We start from the raw sequence: 16,673 nt of genomic DNA, 5'->3' as shown, positions 1-16,673 counted from the left end.
TGATAGTACGTACACACAACTATTAATAATAAAACATTCTTCACTCTCTCTATTTTACTATTTTCTCTCTCTTATATTCTTTACTACAGTATTAATAAATACATCTATTATATTGTGATAATAATTGTAGTAGATATTACTATTAAGATTATATAATTATACCTCTTATTTTATATTTATTATCTCTTTCTTATTTATTTATTTTACAACATATATTACTTTTGTAAATGACTTACATATATATATATACACTAACTGCTGAAAAGAACTAACATAATTATTCTGGATAAAAGAAAATTATAGCATAGTATATGGGTTTAGACTTTATACACTTCAAGATTTAGGGATTAATGTACAAAATGATTGAAGATAAATTTAGCTATTTCTTTTTTAATATAGTATAAGATAATTAATAAATATTTTCCCCTTAAATTTATTACTTATATAACTTAATGAGTTTAGTTTTTGTACGGATTTGTTGTTTCTGTAAATACTAAATAGTTTACTTGCTTATGTGTAATTTTATGTACCTAAATATACTTGTATACAACACCCACCAGCTCCAAAAATAAAACCATTCTTTCCACTTAACATGGTATTTACTCATATACAATTATTTTCATCTAAAGTTGATAATTAAAAATTATTAGATAATAATTTAATTAAATATCTCAAATTATTTAACAAATCTCAACTATATGACAATACTTTTTATTGTTTCCCTATTTTTCATTCAATCCCTAACAAAGCAAATATAGCGGAAGAAATTAAAACCTTTCACATTATCAAAGGTTACTTAGGTCCTTGGCTGGCTCCCCTTGCATCATGTACACGTTCATACATATTATTCAACTTTAAATTTTGGTGTTTGTTACGGTACGATGATAAATTTATACGTACCAATACATTTAAAATATAGACAAATAATAACAAGCCATGTAAAATTTATTTTCCATATCAATATTTAATTTTTTTTAAATATATATTATATCATCACTTTTACTAAAACACCCCTCTAGTAATCAAAACAATAAACGCATCAACGTTATCATCGTCCTCCTCCTTCTCTCTCGTTCATCTTCTTCCTTTGCATCTGCACTCTGTGATCTCATTCAAACCTCAAATCCAATGCTTCTTCATAGCTCCGTTCCCTTCACACCAAATTCGAAGACCAATGGAACCCACTTCCATTTCAGCAACTTCTCTTCCTTTAAGCCTCCAAAATGCTCCCTTTCCGCGGTTTCAGAATCACCCCATTTCGAATTGAGCACTCACAGCAACAAGAAGTCCTTCCCCGCAGAGGTTTCTAGAACCATCATGGAGCTTGCCACTGTGGGAACCCTCTCTGCTTTGACCAATGAGGGTCATGAGGGTTCTTCTTCCCCTTTGGCCATTGGCGTCAGGTTCGCTGTTGACCCTCGTGAAGGCACCCCTTTCTTCTTTTCCTTTCTCTCCTCAAACCCCTTCTTCCCTCCATGTTCAGGTGCCATTGCTAATGCTAAAGCTTCTCTGCCTCCTTCTCATCTTCTTATAACCAATTAAGTTGTAATTACTATGAATGATTCCAAAAAATAAAAGACATATAGATAGATAGACAGTTAGTTAGTTAAGGTAGTTGTAAGTTAGTTATACTTTCAGTTACTAGTTCTATTCTGTTATAACATATTATACTCTAGATGAGATCAAAGTATATGTAGTATGTACTGAAAATTAAGTTGATGAATATAAATTTCTCATTTTTTTTCATTTCATATGTATTAGTTAGCTTAGTTAGAGGACATGTTAGTTGGAGGAATTTGTATTGAAGAGATTGATTTGAACTTTGTGTTCATCAGTTGAACCAATCTGGGTTGTGCACTCCTCAGTGTACACTTCAAGGCACCCTCACCATAGGCCTTATAGATTGGTACAATACATTCCACCAAATGCTTGCATATGTTTTTCCTCAAGGCCTCATCACAAATTGTCCAACTAGATTCCATCTTGTACCTCTCATCAAAAGCTACATTGAAAGCATGCAATCTCTTTCCCAAATCTTGGCTACTCAATGAGGATGAAAGTAAATCTTTTTGAACAATAATTGATAGAAGCTTTCCGCAGCTATTCCTCAAATAAAGTGCTGCATAATAGTCCTTGTATTGTTCAAGTGCTCCTAACCAAGTATCTCCTATCATATCCCCAAGCATGGTACCCCTCAAATTGTAGAAATGGCAATGATTATTTATGATGAAAATGTAGGACAATGTGATATCCTCATAGGCCTTTGACCAAGAATCAAGATTAACTGCAACTTCCTTGATTGTGTCATATATTTGTGTGAAAACAATACCCTCTTCATATGTTTCATTTCTCCAACTAAGATGAATTTCTAGGACCTTTTTCAAATGTGGTAGATATGTATCATTAAGCAGCTGATTGCAGTAATCAGTTACAAAGCTTACCAGCCTAGGGACACCGCTATCTCGGGGAGGAGAACCTGGCCTTTCAAGCTTCACTTGCGCCGGTCGATGGAATGAAACATAGAATGAATGAAAGAATTCCTGATCTGATGGCGATCCTGGCAAAACATTCGGTCGATGCTTCTCGACCAATCTTCTCAAAGACACGGCAAGATAGCATGTACTCAGTATGAAGAACGTTCTTGACAACCAACTCCAAATCAATGCCCCATTGGTCTATGTAACTCGCTATTTCCCTGACATCCTCAAATTTAGCTGTTGGAATCTCAAGGTAGCTCAAGTCTAAAGTGTTCAAAGTTCTTTGAGCATTCGTCCCTCGAACTTCATCATATATAGACTTACACTTGGCTAGCCTGCTGTTTGCATTTAACCGCTCAATGATGGCCTGCAACTTCCCCATAACAGAACCTGGCAAAGCTTGTGTTGCGACGTGTGATCCTAACGAAACCAAAGGAATGGGCATTGAGTTTGCCATCAGAAGTCTTTGGAACTCAGTCTCTAGATTGTCTAAGGCTGCACTGAGAAAACCTCCATTGATGCAAACTCCCTCTTCCACGGCTTGCAATTCTCGCAGTATCCTCAAGGATTTCTTCACCTGAAAGAGGTAAAACTCATTGGTGATCACTTTGTCTTGTAAGAAGTCAAGAACACCCTGCAACCAGCCAATTGCTAACGTGCAATTATCAGTGAGAAGCTTCAAGGCTTCTTCAAGCTTCTTGGCATCTGAGAGGTAAGAGCATAGATCGGAAACAGGGTCAGTCAATAGAGAATTCTCCAAATGCTGCACAAATTCAAACACCTTGAGGACAGCAGCAGCAGAACATATAACACTATCTATACCATTGCCAACGTCCATGAACGAGCATTTCTGCATGGAGATTGGTCTGAATGAAGTTTGCAGGGATTGACATCGCTGGCGAAGAAGCTCCAATCTTGATTCAGATTCATCTAATGCAGAACCAATGGCACTTGATGTTTCCAAGCTAGCTAGCAAGCACTTTCTTGCAGCATCAAGGTTCTGCTTTCCTTCCATCCCAAAAAGATATTGGCAATCAAGTGTTTTAATTTCAAAATGATTACTAACTTTGGCTATTTAGATTGCATTAATGATTTAACATTTTGCAAATGAAATATGGTCTGTGGAAAAAGATGATCTTTGTTGGTTTCTTCTAGAACCCTCATGACCCTCATTGGTCAAAGCAGAGAGGGTTCCCACAGTGGCAAGCTCCATGATGGTTCTAGAAACCTCTGCGGGGAAGGGCTTCTTGTTGCTGTGAGTGCTCAATTCGAAATGGAGTGCTTCTGAAACCGCGGAAAGGGAGCATTTGGAGGCTTAAAGGAAGAGAAGTTGCTGAAATGGAAGTGGGTTCTGTTGGTCTTCGAATTTGGTGTGAAGGGAACGGAGCTATGAAGAAGCATTGGATTTGAGGTTTGAATGAGATCACAGAGTGCAGATGGAAAGGAAGAAGATGAACGAGAGAGAAGGAGGAGGACGATGATAACGTTGATGCGTTTATTGTTTTGATTACTAAAGGGGTGTTTTAGTAAAAGTGATGATATAATATATATTTAAAAAAGAAAAAATTAAATGTTGATGTGGAAAATAAATTCCACATGGCTTGTTACTATTTGTTTATATTTTAAACGTATCGGTACGTATGAATTTATCATTGTACCGTAGCAAACACCTTAAATTTTTATTGCTGCATCATGCCACCTTTGAAAATGGAAACAACAACAGGAGCAGAACTAAAGCAACCAACTACCATTTCAAACCTGATGGGATGTGAGGGAACAAATCTCAATTTCCATGCATTGGCATCACAACAAGCTAGGCTTAATAAAGTCCTATTAGTGGGAAACAACTCCTCTCTTTAGATTCAACTTCAAGTATCATATACTATCCGACGTGGGACTTTGGATATGTTGTAACACCAAAATCTCTTAACACATTTGCACCAATCCTCCTCCATGAAACTAGAAGATGCAATCAGATACCAAAGCCACTCATTTGCCTCTGCCTACCATCCCAAATTAATCATCAGCTACTTATTTATCGTTTCGCTTGGCTCATGAATTTTCCTTCGAAAAAGTCACCCAACATTTGTTCTAGATCTTCTGGTGTGTATTTGATGTGCTTAACCTTCAAAAAAGACCTGTAACACAAAAGGTTATGCATCAAAGTTAAATAAAATCTCACTCACACAAAAACAAAGCATCATGTGCAAACATATAAGAGCAACAATGCATTCATGTTTTGCAAGTAATTGAAATTACAGACATACCGAAAACGTCCCAAAAAGGTTCTATAGCCAGGCAACACGATCATAGCAACTGCAAGCTGTAGAGACTCTTGCAATTCCGCGTCAGGAACTTTCCATTGAGATTGCTTCCGATGGAGTTCCTCAAACATATCATTGAATGTCTTCAACCTAAGAACACATGCAAATTCACATGTTGGCGGGGATAGAGAGGGAGAGAATGCTTTGCCAAATAAATTAACATAAAGAAGCAACTTAAAGATCACCTGTCTTTAAGAACTGCTCTGCTAACACCATTGTTCATGCCAACATATATGCCCTTATCAGATACGCATTGCAGAGTCTGCGAAGGTAAATAATAAAAGTTCAACAATAGAACAGTACTTTCTGAATTGACTGAAATCATTGAAGGTGACAATGACATTCTAAGCTCTTATCCAGATGATTGCACAAAGATCAAAACCCAAAACCAAAATGAACATTAATATATACCACACAATACCACCAAAGAATACATTACTTCTTGACAGAGAAAATTGATAATTGATAAGAAAAGGGAAATATTGCAGCTCTTACGGTCTTACCATATTGTTCAGACTATGGTTTTTAGGTAGGAAACAGGGAAAGTTAAGAATTAGGATTTAATGAAATATTTAATATGACATAATGTGGCATGATATGAGACTATGAGTGATAAATATCCACCCTTATTTGTAATTTATAATAATACTAAAACATAAGCATCCTGTGATACAAGAGTTTAATAGTGAGTCAAATTTAAAGGATGTAATCTACGTCGCCTAAACTGACACAAGTGTAAGTGGCTGATTCTACACCTTGAACCTGTGACCTTGATGTGATATGGAGCAACTTAACCATTGCACTAAAGCTCATAGAAAAATCAAACAAATTTCTTGATTCTTTAAGCTGCATATGTAGGGTGAGATGCCCAAAAGAGGACAGACTGGCTTTATTAAATGGCAAGAATGTGATGATTTGTTCAGAAACTGAGCTGCAAGACATGTTGCACTCAATTGGGTCAATAGAACAATACCTTTGCCCAAGCATTTCTTATGTATTGATTTGCATGGTGCTGCACAATTCCACTATGTAGTCGTACCCAATCATCCCCTAATATATCCTTGGCTTCAGAGCTAAAATATAAGAGGATTAGAAAAAAAATAACATGGAACCAGCAGAGAATGCATTTAAACTGAGTTAAATAAATCAATTATCAATAGTGGATGTCATCACCCATCTCTGAACAAATTTAACAATATAATAAATATTGTTCATGAGAAAAATATGCTTAAATGCAGGGTCTCTATACTGCTTTGATTTCAAATCTAATTTGGATTCCAAAGCCTTCATTATTCGCCTAGTTACAGATGCCTGCTGCAAAGAATAGTCTCCACCTTCAAATTCTTGGAACAATTGCTTCAAGGTGGACTGGTAGCTGCATACATTTATAGAATTCTAATTAGGTCAAATATGTGAACATCAACAAGATCTTGGCAAAATTTATAGAAACTGAATGTTTAGTAAGTGACATCTCTTAAATGCAAAATAAAGTATTGGTTTGCACAACCCCCTTATAGATATAGTCATATATATATTGAACAGTAATGAAAATTTTAGAAAGTGTAACTATGAAAGGAAAAATATGTAGCAACAAGCAGCATTTATCAACTGTCAAATCAAGATTGCTATCAAATACCAACAATTTGATGATAGGATAAACTTATTGGGATCAGTTATCAGAATGCCAAAAATATGAACTTACTCATATAAAACCCTCACAAAATTAATCATATAGCTTGTTAAAGGATGCACTCCATCTGTTACTGCGGTCTCTATAGCATCCTTTTCAACTACTTCTTCGAGATCTTCAAAGACCTCGTTGGCCATTTGTGCAAGTTGTTTTGTAAAACGAAATACTGCTTCTCTTATTTCAGTGCAAGCTTTGCCTCTAAAAAGTGTTTCAATCTGCAAATTGTCATGTGAAATAGTTGGTAAAGATTTCAACACATTGAAATATGCCTTGTGTTTTTTTAATAGGTTTAGAAAAGAGTGTAGAAAGAAAAAGGAATGATAAAAAGGAACTTATCAAGCAGAAGTGGTTCACTTCAATCTCAATATAGAATGATTAAAAAGGAACTTATCAATATCATTGAAAATAGTATAGAAATATTTTAGTATAACCCTTGGGATTTATAAAGCAATGCATGAAAGTGATAGTAGCTAAATTTAAGATTCTGGATGTCAGGAGCCATACCTCTAAATGAAGCTGTAACATTGTTTCACACATGTCTAAAAGTAAATGGAAGTTTTGCGGGGATTTAATGATTTTGGCATTTGCTTCACCAATACTAAGTAGCATGGAGATATTGTTTGTAGTCACCTCGGAGAAACACTGTTCAGCGAGTGAATCAAAGCCTTCAAATATCAGATTACAAACATTCCGCTCTCCAGCAAACAGCTTGAACTGTCCATGTATAGTTAGTTATATATTTGAACGGAAAACAGAAGGAAGACAGATCAATTCTACAATCTTCTTACGGCTATAGGCATTATATGAATCCAGCTTCCAATTTTGGCTTCTAATATCTCCACCTGCAACTTTTGAGCATCATCATTGTTGAGTTTCTCAACCCCAAATATTTGGATGCTTTCTTCCAACCAATTAGAACGGGCATCTCTAAACAATGGCAATGATTATAATAATAAGTACTTGCAGCAATAATATTAATTATTATTGGACTTATATTACATTTGCTTAGTCTGCAATTTCTTAATAACAGTTCCTACAACAGTTTAGAGGATGAAAATATTTTGTAACGTAAGATTAGAATTTTCCTGGAATTTTATGACAACTGATATAGCCAAGGAGAAGGAGTGATTATGGATTTCATGTTGCAGTCCCTGGGTCACAGAAATCTTGACCCTGATTGTCGTTAATAGTATACTTTGGATGTGTCAAATTATTCCTTAATGGTGTGTAATGTGTTTTTGAGTTTTGATTTTGGAGGGAAAGGAATGTTTGAAGAGTAAATGAACTCCAAGTTACTCCTCAAGGTTCAAACCATTAACTTAACCCCCATAATCAAGACTCAAAAGATCCATTTCATAACGACCAATTTTGGCCCTTAGCATGATGAGGATTCAGGCTGAGAACAAAAGCTGTGAGCATGGTTACTTTTCTCATAACTTCGAGGCAAATTTTATTTTTGTAGATAAAAAAGGGCAGTATGTTGCGAAGCATCTGCATTATGCATGGCTCAGGGAAGGGTCACACCCTCGGGTTGATTCCAACCTTTAGGTTACATGGAGAGAACTCAAAAGTTGTACCAAGGCTCCCCTTCACTTTAGTAGATAAATTGACTTCAAATTAATGGATAACCATAATTTTCATTCTCACTTAGACTTAAAATTTTCCAAAAGTAGAGATCTAATCCAAGGCAATTTCAACTTTACTTCTGCAGTGTAACAGCATCAAAACAAAGAGCATTACCTGTAGATTCTGAGTAGCTGTTGTTGTTGACCAGCTTCAACCAGTTGCTGAGCTAAGTAATGTAGAGGTGACACAATTCTTGATGGTATAAGATTGAGAAGAGTACATAAAACAGGATCAGCACTGTTGTTATTTTCGTGGGACTCAGAATGATGAGAAGAGGAAGGTTTCTTTCCACTAGGATCACCCTCATGGTCGGGAGATCCTGACGAGGGTCGCATAGAGCTTGTAAGGCAATCAAAGAGGTGCTTAGGTTCCACAGGCTTGCTGTAAGCAGACAGGATAAAATATAATTTCATGGCAACATGAATGAATTTTTCACCCATAAGAAAAACACTCTTATTACAAAGCAAGAAAAAAATTAAAAAAAGATTCACATGTTCATGAACTAACAACACTGAAAGCAGCAAAGGTATAAAGCCCAAATATGCCTCAAAGAACTGTCATTGTTTTGCCATGATAATTTCATTATATTATGAGCTTAGAAGATATTTTTCACTTTTTACATAAAATATATATTATCATGGAACCAATTTGGATTTATGCCAGGCAGATCTACCACTGAAACGATATACCTATTAAGAAGGATGATAGAGAGGTATCGTAGTAATAAAAGGGATCTACATATGGTGTTTATTGATTTGGAAAAAGCGTATGATAGAGTACTAAGGGAGGTCTTATGGAAGGTTTTAGAAAAGAGGAGAGTAAGGATCGCATATATTCGTGTAATTAAAGACATGTATGATGGGGCCACAACTAGTGTGAAGACTCAAGGTGGTGTGATAGAGGATTTTTCTATTGGTATATGATTACACCAGAGATCATCCTTAAGTCCATACCTTTTTACATTAGTCTTGGAAGTACTCACAGAGCACATCCAAGAGCTTGTGCCATGGTGCATGTTTTTTGCCGATGATATCGTTCTTATGGGAGAGTCAAGGGAAGACCTAAATAAGAAGTTGGAGTTATGGAGAGAAGCTCTAAAAGTGTATGGTCTGCGCATAAGCCGTAGCAAGACGGAATATATGGAATGTAAGTTCAGTCTAAAAAGGGAAAACCCTAATATAGAAGTGAAGATTGGAGAAAACATCCTACGAAAAATTAAAAGTTTTAAGTATCTTGGGTGCATCATATATGATAATGGAAAGATTGAACATGACGTAAATCATAGGATCCAAGCAGGTTGGTCAAAATGGCAGAGTGCATCTGGTTTTATATGCGACAAAAAAGTACCTTTAAATTCTATCGCACCGCTATAAGACCGGCTATGCTTTATGGTACGGAGTGTTGGGCGGCTAAAGAGGAGCACGAACATAAGCTGAGTGTGGCAGAGATGAAGATGTTGAGATGAATGAGTGGTCATACGCGATTGGATAAAATAAGGAACGAAGATATAAGGGAGAGAGTTGGAGTAGCACCCATTGTAGAAAAGATGGTTGAATCGCGTCTCAGGTGGTTTGGACATATGAGAAGAAGACCGATAGAACATCCAGTTAGGAGTGTGGATGAGATGGAAGATGGATAAGGGGCGAAAGGCAGAGGAAGACCTAAAAAGACCATCCATGAGGTGGTCAAACGAGATCTACATGTAAACGGTCTCTCTGTAGACATGATACATGACAGAGCACAATGACGTCGTTTGATTCATGTAGCTGACCCCACTTAGTGGGACAAGGCTTTGTTGTTGTATGGAAACCATCAGGCAACCACCAATTAAGAACCATGGAACTAAGAAACTGTTGTGATCATAAAGTACAACACTCATTAGAACAAAATGAAGAACCGAAAGAAGGGTGCCCTGGTACAGAATGACACCATCAAAACACTTAAAATATCTAGAGAGATCTCTGGACTTACACAACTTTGTTTAACATCATATACAAATAAATAAACTCAAGTGATGAGTAACCTAATGAAAAATGAGTAACAAGTCAATTAAGTAGGTCCCTTCTGTGGCAGTGAGGTGAAACTGAAAAAAAAAATAAAAGAAAGGAAAAAAGAAAACAAAAGAAAACATATACTCAAGTGATTACAAGTTTACAACACAAGCAATGAATCGTTGGCTCAACATGAACAATATTAAGCTAAAAATATACAAACCTGAAAAATGACAATAACTGCTTAAACGCATCTTCTAGTTTAGAGATATCTTCAGCAATCGAATTATTTTCATGGAATAAAATAGAATCACTAACTGTAAATCCCATTCTACTGCCAAAAAACTCAATGCTGCGTCTCAGTCTCCCACTTGCTTCATGCTTGTTTTGCAAGTCTTGACGCCCTTTATGTATTTCTGCCTCTGCCTGCATATAAATTGGTCCCTTTATAAGAAAACTTTCTCAGAAGTCAAGTATATATATATATATATTGGTCCCTGCCTGTATTTTACACTTGTAAATTTAAAGATCATGAAAGAAACTTTTATAATTATAAACAGAAGTCCCTTAGTTTTCTTCTTGTTAAATCGGTTTTTAAGTTAAGTGGCTATGAACATTATTTCACTAATCGTCTTCAAAAGCTCAGCCAAACAGAATCATTTTGCCCTGCCATTCATTCACTCACGTTTTGTGGTGTCTTCTTTATATTTTGTCATTGTTAAAGGGGGTTAATTTGTCGGAACTCGCAAGCTTAAAGCTTTGTGAGCTTCCATTTGAGGGGGAGTGTTATAAATGATATCAAATTCAGCTGTGGCTTCTAATTAAATTGATTATTCCTCTTGAAAATAAATGGCAGAAGAATATAGAAACTTACTTGGCTACCCTTCTGCACAAGGCTGGCAATATCTTCCAACACCGGCTTAGCAAGGCGCTCTAATTCAGCGGCTTCCTCGGTAGAATCAGCTTCCCTCTCCTTTTCATCATTAAGCTGCAGTGGTAGAGTGTCACATACATCTGATTCCAGAGGCATAGAATCCAAGTCAGAAGCCGAACCAGTTGCGCTTTCAGTTCTAGCTAAGGGCAGCTTCCTAACAGCACTAAGTATCCTTGTGACTTTGAGCAAGGTCTCTTTGGTATCTCTTGAAGTCTGAGCCGGCACATCGAACCTAAAGAAACGTTCTAGAGACACCACCAATTTGGCAAGTTCATCTTGGTACTGTATCCTGGCAAGGAAATTCAACCTGTGGATCTTGGAACACCTGTAAACAAGCTTTGTCCCCTCTTCCATCTCTTCAATCAGCGAATCCAGCTCTTCCTTCGGCCGGCCTAATTCATCGTTCTGTTGCTCCATTTCCTTGATCAAAGGATCTATCTTCACCAGAATCGTTCTGAGGTACGCCAAGGTATTCTTGAAATTGCTGGCCTTGTCCTTAACTTCAAGAACCGCCTTCAGCAATTCTCCGAAGGCAGCTCCAATGGCAGCTCCTCCCAGCAGTGCTGCCGCCATAATTTACCGGCACAGAACGCAAGAACCACTCACAAACAAGCACAACAACAAAAAAGCATGTAAAGACTAACCATAATGATTGGTTTCTCTTTTGTGCTACCAACAGGTCAACGCTTATGAGAGGGTAGTCAACAGAGGAGGTTTCTACGAACTTAGCTCCCATTTTCACTCGCATCTTTTGAGTGGATACATTATATATACGAGTAGTAGGAACAAAATTAAGTCGTGAAGGGTGAGATTTGAAAAATACATAAGAGCATAAAAATGTGAAAAGTAAAACTAATAAGGAAAAGTATAGGTAAATAATGAAAATATTAAATAATGTAAATAATAGATATATCGGATGTTCATTTTATTAGTGTACGGATGATTATTTTAATATTAAAATTTAGAGGGTTAATTTGGAGGTGTAGTGTGTTTTTATTTGATTGGTGGTTGTTCATATTGTTCAACAAAATTATTATCCCCCTAGCATTCCCCAACTAATAATATATATAACGGTAATATGCCGTTGTGGGAGGCGGCAAAAGTAAGCTGCAAATCGTCAACGCCATTAGGCTGAAACCGGCAATGCCGTTTTGCAGAAAACATAATGACGTCATTCCTATCTACTCTGATTTCTTCTTTTTCTTCTTCTTCGATTCTCTTCCTATCACTTTCAAAATCTCAACCCCTCACCCCACAACACAAAGCCACAACTACTAACTCACTCAACAAAACGTTTTGCTAGACCACTTGAAAACTCTCCTGGGATTTGAACAAGTTTTGGCGAGTCTGAACTCGACGAAGAAGAATCATCGGTCACACGGTGAAACCAAATCTCTTCCATACAAATCTTTTCTTATGCTTGCCCGGCTAAATCACTAATTCAACCACTAAAAAGTAAAAACACACAAGTATTTTATTTGTGAATTGTGTTACATGCAGACTACTTCGAGCCACTATTTTTAGCGATCATATCTGTATACGTATATAATACGTAATTCAAAAATTAAAGCAGCCTGAAAATTAGCTGTAGAGTCTGGTGCTCAGTGTAGCGATGAGGAGGATATCATGGCAATCCTGCAGGAGCAAAATGAGGCAATGGCACTGAAACGGCGACAGGCGAAGAAAAAAGAGAAAATACGAAGAAGCAGGCCAAAGAATCGTAACCATGTGTGTTCTGTTAATGTTAAATGATTATTAGTTCTTGGAACATTAGAGGTTTAGATGGTGCTGGAAAATTAAGTATGGTAAAGAATTTTAAAAATAAGTCTCGCTTGGATATGTTGGGACTGATAGAGACAAAAAAAGAGTTGGTAACCAAATTTGACGTTATGCGCATCTGGGGCAGAGATGGAGCTGGGTGGGAGTATGTAAGTTCAGTTGGGGCCTCCAGAGGATTATTGCTCATATGGGACGAAACAGTGTTCAAATTGATTAATTGCTATAAAGGAGATAGATGGATGTGTGTAGAAGGGGTTGTGATAAAAGATCAATTTCAGTGTGCAGTTTGTCTGGTGTATGGAGCACATGTGAGAGCTGAGAAGCGAGTAGTATGGGAAGAATTGAGTTATATTGCAGGGTTGTGCCAGGTACCGGTTTGTTTTCTGGGTGACTTTAATGAAGCCATGCACTTGGAAGAAAGGAAAGAAGCTACTACATTATCAGCGTCCGCGGAGGATTTTAGAGATTGGATAAATGATATGGAGCTGGTTGACTTGTCGTTAAATGATCGAAGGTATACATGGTTTAGGGGGAGCTCATGCAGTCGAATCGATAGGAGCCTAGTCACCTTGGGATGGTTAGAGATGTACCCGGGGACAAGATTAAGGGGTGGTCCAAGAGGTTTATCAGATCACTGCCCATTAATTATGGAAGAGAGCAGAAAGTTTGATGGCCCACGACCTTTTCGGAGTTTGGACTCGTGGTTTACGCATGAAGGGTTTCTACGAATGGTGAAGGAAGAGTGGAGGGAGTTAGGTGATAGACAGTTCCTAGACAAGATGAAAGTGCTGTCTATTCCGGTTCAGAGATGGCATAAGCAGCATTTTGGGAATATAGCTGAGAAGATAAGGAAGTTTGAAGAAGAGATCAAGAAGGTGGACGATATGGTGAGTAGTGGTATGCATGATGGAACGTTGGAGTTAAGGAGAAGGGCGCTAGTGAGATGCTGTGAGAAGTGATATGTTAGATAGGATATCCACTGGAAGCAAATGTCTAGGGCCCGGTACGCGAAGGAGATGGATAGGAATACTAAATATTTCCACAATATCACCTCGGCAAGAAGAAGGAATAACAGAATCGGGTCATTGGTAATTAATGGGAGAGTAATAAGGAATCAAGCAAGGATAAAGGTGGCTATTCGAGACTTTTATAAGCGCTTATACCACCAGGAAGCTTCTCCAACGGTGAGCTTTAGAGATGGTCTAGTGAACCGACTGTAGAGGGAGGAAGCTGAAGCCTTAGAGGTGATGCCTTCAGCAGAGGAAGTGAAGGAGGCAGTATGGGACTGTGAATCTTCGAAAGCACCAGGGAATGACGGATACAACATGAATTTTATAAAAAAGTGTTGGGGGGAGATTGGACCAGAATTCACAACAGTTGTATTGAGCTTCTTTGAGCATGCAAGACTACCAGCAGACTCCAATATAACATGGGTAGCGTTGGCACCAAAGTTCGTTGGGGCAAAGGAGATAAAAGACCTTAGACCTATTAGCATGGTTGGTTGTGTGTATAAAGCCATCTCCAAATTGTTGACACGAAGAATGAGGAGTGTAATGCCAGGATTAGTGGGAGAGTCCCAGAGTGCCTTTGTGAAAGGAAGGAAGATACATGATGGAGCTTTAATTGCATGCGAAACAGTACATTGGGTAAGACGACAAAGAAAGGCAGCAGCGATTATCAAACTGGACTTCCACAAAGCCTATGATAGAGTTAAATGGTGCTTTGTTGATACAGTGTTAGAGAAGATGGGTTTCGGCAATACATGGAGGGCATGGGTTAAGGAGTGTATAAGGTCGGCATCCATCTCTATTCTGATTAATGGATCCCCTTCAAAAGCATTTAAAATGGAGAGGGGACTTCGTCAAGGTGACCCTTTATCGCCATTCCTGTTTGTCTTAGTAGTTGATGTGCTCAACAGAATGATAGGAGAGGCAATGAAGAATGGCCGCATTTTCCCACTGTTGGTCAGTAGGGATGATATTGAGTTATCGCACTTACAATTTGCAGATGACACAATATTATTCTGCCCGCCAGAAGAGGGGACAGTGAGGAGTTATAAGAGACTTCTGAGGTGTTTCGAGGTTATGTCAGGACTGAGCATTAACTTTGAGAAGTCTAGCTTGATACCAGTGAATTGCAGTCAGGAGTGGACTAGTCAGATGTGTCAGATGCTTGGATGCCAGGAAGCAACCCTGCCAGTGAGGTATCTTGGTATTAGCCTAGGAGCAAATCCGCGGTTAGTTAAAACTTGGAAACCGGTAATAGAGAAGGTGGAAGAGAAGCTCAGCTTATGGAAAGCGAAGGTGCTAAGCAAGGCTGGAAAGCTGGTACTCATCAAGTCTGTCATAAACAGCCTACCTGTGTACTACCTGAACCTGTATAAGATGTCGGATGCAGTTGCTCGAAAAATAATTTCTTTACAGAGGAGGTTCTTCTGGGGGAAGGATGACGGACGATCTGGCATGGCTCTTGTGAAGTGGGATGTGATCCAGGCACCTAAGAAGTTAGGAGGGCTGGGAGTGGGTGATGTAGTGGTTCGCAACACTGCTTTACTGTTTAAATGGTGGTGGCGCTTCTCAAAGGAGGATTGTCCGCTGTGGAAGAAGATTGTGTGTTCCTGCAATAGACTGAACCCAAATCAGTTGTTGTCTACTCAGACCTTACCAGTGAGAGGGGGTCCATGGAGAGATATATGTCATCTACAAATAAAGGAGCAAAAAGTAAGGCAGAAGATGATTGATGGCCTTGCGATTGAGGTAGGGGATGGCAGGACTACCAGATTTTGGGAGGATACGTGGTTGCAAATAGGAAAACTGAAAGAGTGTTATCCGAGATTCTTCTGCATTTTGAACCAAAAAGGATCACCAATTGGGGATTGTGGGTTTTGGGATGGGATAGAATGGGTTTAGCATTTTCAGTGGAGGCGAAAGCTCCGCCAATGGGAATCAGAGGCTCTAGATCAGCTGTTGAATGCCTTGCAATCTGTTAGGCTAATAGCAGAAGTGCAAGATAGAGTGGTGTGAAAATTCGATAAGGAAGGTGTTTATACGACTAACTCATTTGTGCAGGTTTTGCAGGAAGCGACTCTGGATGCGGAGATTCTGAGGTACAGATTCACAAAAGAGATTTGGAGAGGTTTAGTTCCGCCTAGAGTTGAGTTATTCTCTTGGTTTGCTCTGATTGGTTGGATCAACACAAAGGACCGACTTAGTAGGTTGGGTATCCTAGGACCACATGATAATCTGTGTTTGTTGTGTAAGAAAGCAGTTGAAAGTGTTCATCACCTGTTAGTAGCTTGTGAGTTTTCTTGGCAAGTGTGGTGTGGATGGAGTTCAGAATTTGGTCAGAAGTGGACAGCTCCCGGCACCTTGAAAGATCACTTTGAGAGTTGGAGGTACATGCCTATGAGACAGGAGGTGCGCAAGTTCTGGCTAGTTGGGTTCTTTTCTGTGATATGGAACATTTGGTTATGGAGGAATGATGCAATCTTTCAGAACAAGACAGCAGGAGTTATAGAGTGTGTGGCACAATCGTTTCTTAGTGCTACAGAATGGTGTGGAAACTAACTTATGTTGTTGATGGCTATGCTGGAGATTACATAAGAGCTAGTTAGTTTTGTTTTTACTTTTTCCATGTATGCTCCACCTTGAGTGTTGAGCTTCCTCTTTCTTTCAAAAAAAAAAAAAAAATTAAAATCTCATTCTCAACCTCACACTCACTCTTTACACGGGCTGAAACTAATGTTTTTATTTCTCTTTCTCTGGCTCTCACTCTCCGACGTGACTCCTTCCTCATTCTCATTCTCAAGGTTGATTCTCCTTTCCCCTCTCTCCAGCGACACGATTCTCTTTC

At 38.3% G+C, this 16,673-nt stretch overlaps 4 protein-coding genes across 7 annotated transcripts; 2 read left to right on the top strand and 2 right to left on the bottom strand.

Moving 5' to 3' along the window:
- Nucleotides 1–1,766: 1,766 nt before the first annotated feature.
- LOC107606709 (exocyst complex component EXO70A1-like) lies at nt 1,767–3,492 on the bottom strand. The gene is made up of 2 exons (XM_088499235.1): nt 2,530–3,492; nt 1,767–2,498 (listed from the first exon to the last, which is right to left on the bottom strand). Exons 1-2 carry the CDS (start codon nt 3,490–3,492, stop codon nt 1,767–1,769), a joined length of 1,695 nt encoding a protein of 564 aa, XP_088355361.1.
- Nucleotides 3,493–4,199: 707 nt separating this feature from the next.
- Nucleotides 4,200–11,829, bottom strand: LOC107617867 (exocyst complex component EXO70A1). 4 transcript variants are annotated; one of them, XR_015899781.1, is made up of 11 exons: nt 10,983–11,829; nt 10,332–10,534; nt 8,232–8,498; nt 7,280–7,418; nt 6,996–7,205; nt 6,504–6,706; nt 5,975–6,176; nt 5,775–5,874; nt 4,987–5,063; nt 4,745–4,891; nt 4,200–4,615 (listed from the first exon to the last, which is right to left on the bottom strand). XR_015899781.1 is itself a non-coding variant. In XM_088499510.1 (11 exons), the coding sequence occupies exons 1-11, from the start codon at nt 11,613–11,615 to the stop codon at nt 4,513–4,515; spliced, it is 2,280 nt and encodes a 759-aa protein (XP_088355636.1). In that variant the 5' UTR covers nt 11,616–11,829; the 3' UTR covers nt 4,200–4,512. The 4 variants fall into 4 exon arrangements, 3 of the variants coding, with proteins under 3 accessions (XP_088355636.1, XP_088355634.1, XP_088355635.1); XM_088499510.1 differs by having other exon boundaries at nt 5,775–5,876; nt 5,981–6,176; XM_088499508.1 differs by having other exon boundaries at nt 6,051–6,176.
- Nucleotides 11,830–12,790: 961 nt separating this feature from the next.
- Nucleotides 12,791–13,780, top strand: LOC107616041 (uncharacterized). Its single transcript, XM_016318045.1, has one exon. The coding sequence runs from the start codon at nt 12,791–12,793 to the stop codon at nt 13,778–13,780; it is 990 nt and encodes a 329-aa protein (XP_016173531.1).
- A 1,979-nt stretch (nt 13,781–15,759) lies between these two features.
- On the top strand, nt 15,760–16,387 carry LOC148546511 (uncharacterized). Its single transcript, XM_088499234.1, has 3 exons — nt 15,760–15,805; nt 15,890–15,927; nt 16,082–16,387. The coding sequence occupies exons 1-3, from the start codon at nt 15,760–15,762 to the stop codon at nt 16,385–16,387; spliced, it is 390 nt and encodes a 129-aa protein (XP_088355360.1).
- The last annotated feature ends 286 nt before the right edge of the window (nt 16,388–16,673 follow it).

This window comes from Arachis ipaensis, chromosome B9 (genome assembly GCF_059453495.1).
Source record: "Arachis ipaensis isolate K30076 ecotype BB chromosome B9, ASM5945349v1, whole genome shotgun sequence".
In the NCBI taxonomy this organism is placed as follows: domain Eukaryota; kingdom Viridiplantae; phylum Streptophyta; class Magnoliopsida; order Fabales; family Fabaceae; genus Arachis; species Arachis ipaensis.
The sequence above is the reverse complement of the archived record's forward strand: the minus strand, read 5'-3'. Positions and strand labels throughout refer to the sequence as shown.

Excerpts from the sequence above, each read along its gene's own strand:
- LOC107616041 (XM_016318045.1), top strand. The coding sequence starts at position 12,791 with ATGATTATTAGTTCTTGGAACATTAGAGGTTTAGATGGTGCTGGAAAA.
- LOC148546511 (XM_088499234.1), top strand. The coding sequence starts at position 15,760 with ATGGGAATCAGAGGCTCTAGATCAGCTGTTGAATGCCTTGCAATCT. Across the intron at positions 15,806-15,889 it reads TGTTGAATGCCTTGCAATCT|GTTTTGCAGGAAGCGACTCT; the intron begins GTTAGGCTAATA and ends TCATTTGTGCAG. Across the intron at positions 15,928-16,081 it reads CTGGATGCGGAGATTCTGAG|AAAGCAGTTGAAAGTGTTCA; the intron begins GTACAGATTCAC and ends TTGTTGTGTAAG.
- LOC107617867 (XM_088499510.1), bottom strand. The coding sequence starts at position 11,615 with ATGGCGGCAGCACTGCTGGGAGGAGCTGCCATTGGAGCTGCCTTCGGA. Across the intron at positions 6,707-6,995 it reads TGTTACAGCTTCATTTAGAG|ATTGAAACACTTTTTAGAGG; the intron begins GTATGGCTCCTG and ends GACAATTTGCAG. Across the intron at positions 5,877-5,980 it reads ATATTGTTAAATTTGTTCAG|AGCTCTGAAGCCAAGGATAT; the intron begins AGATGGGTGATG and ends CTCTTATATTTT.
- LOC107606709 (XM_088499235.1), bottom strand. The coding sequence starts at position 3,492 with ATGGAAGGAAAGCAGAACCTTGATGCTGCAAGAAAGTGCTTGCTAGCT. Across the intron at positions 2,499-2,529 it reads TCAGATCAGGAATTCTTTCA|CAAGTGAAGCTTGAAAGGCC; the intron begins TTCATTCTATGT and ends CATCGACCGGCG.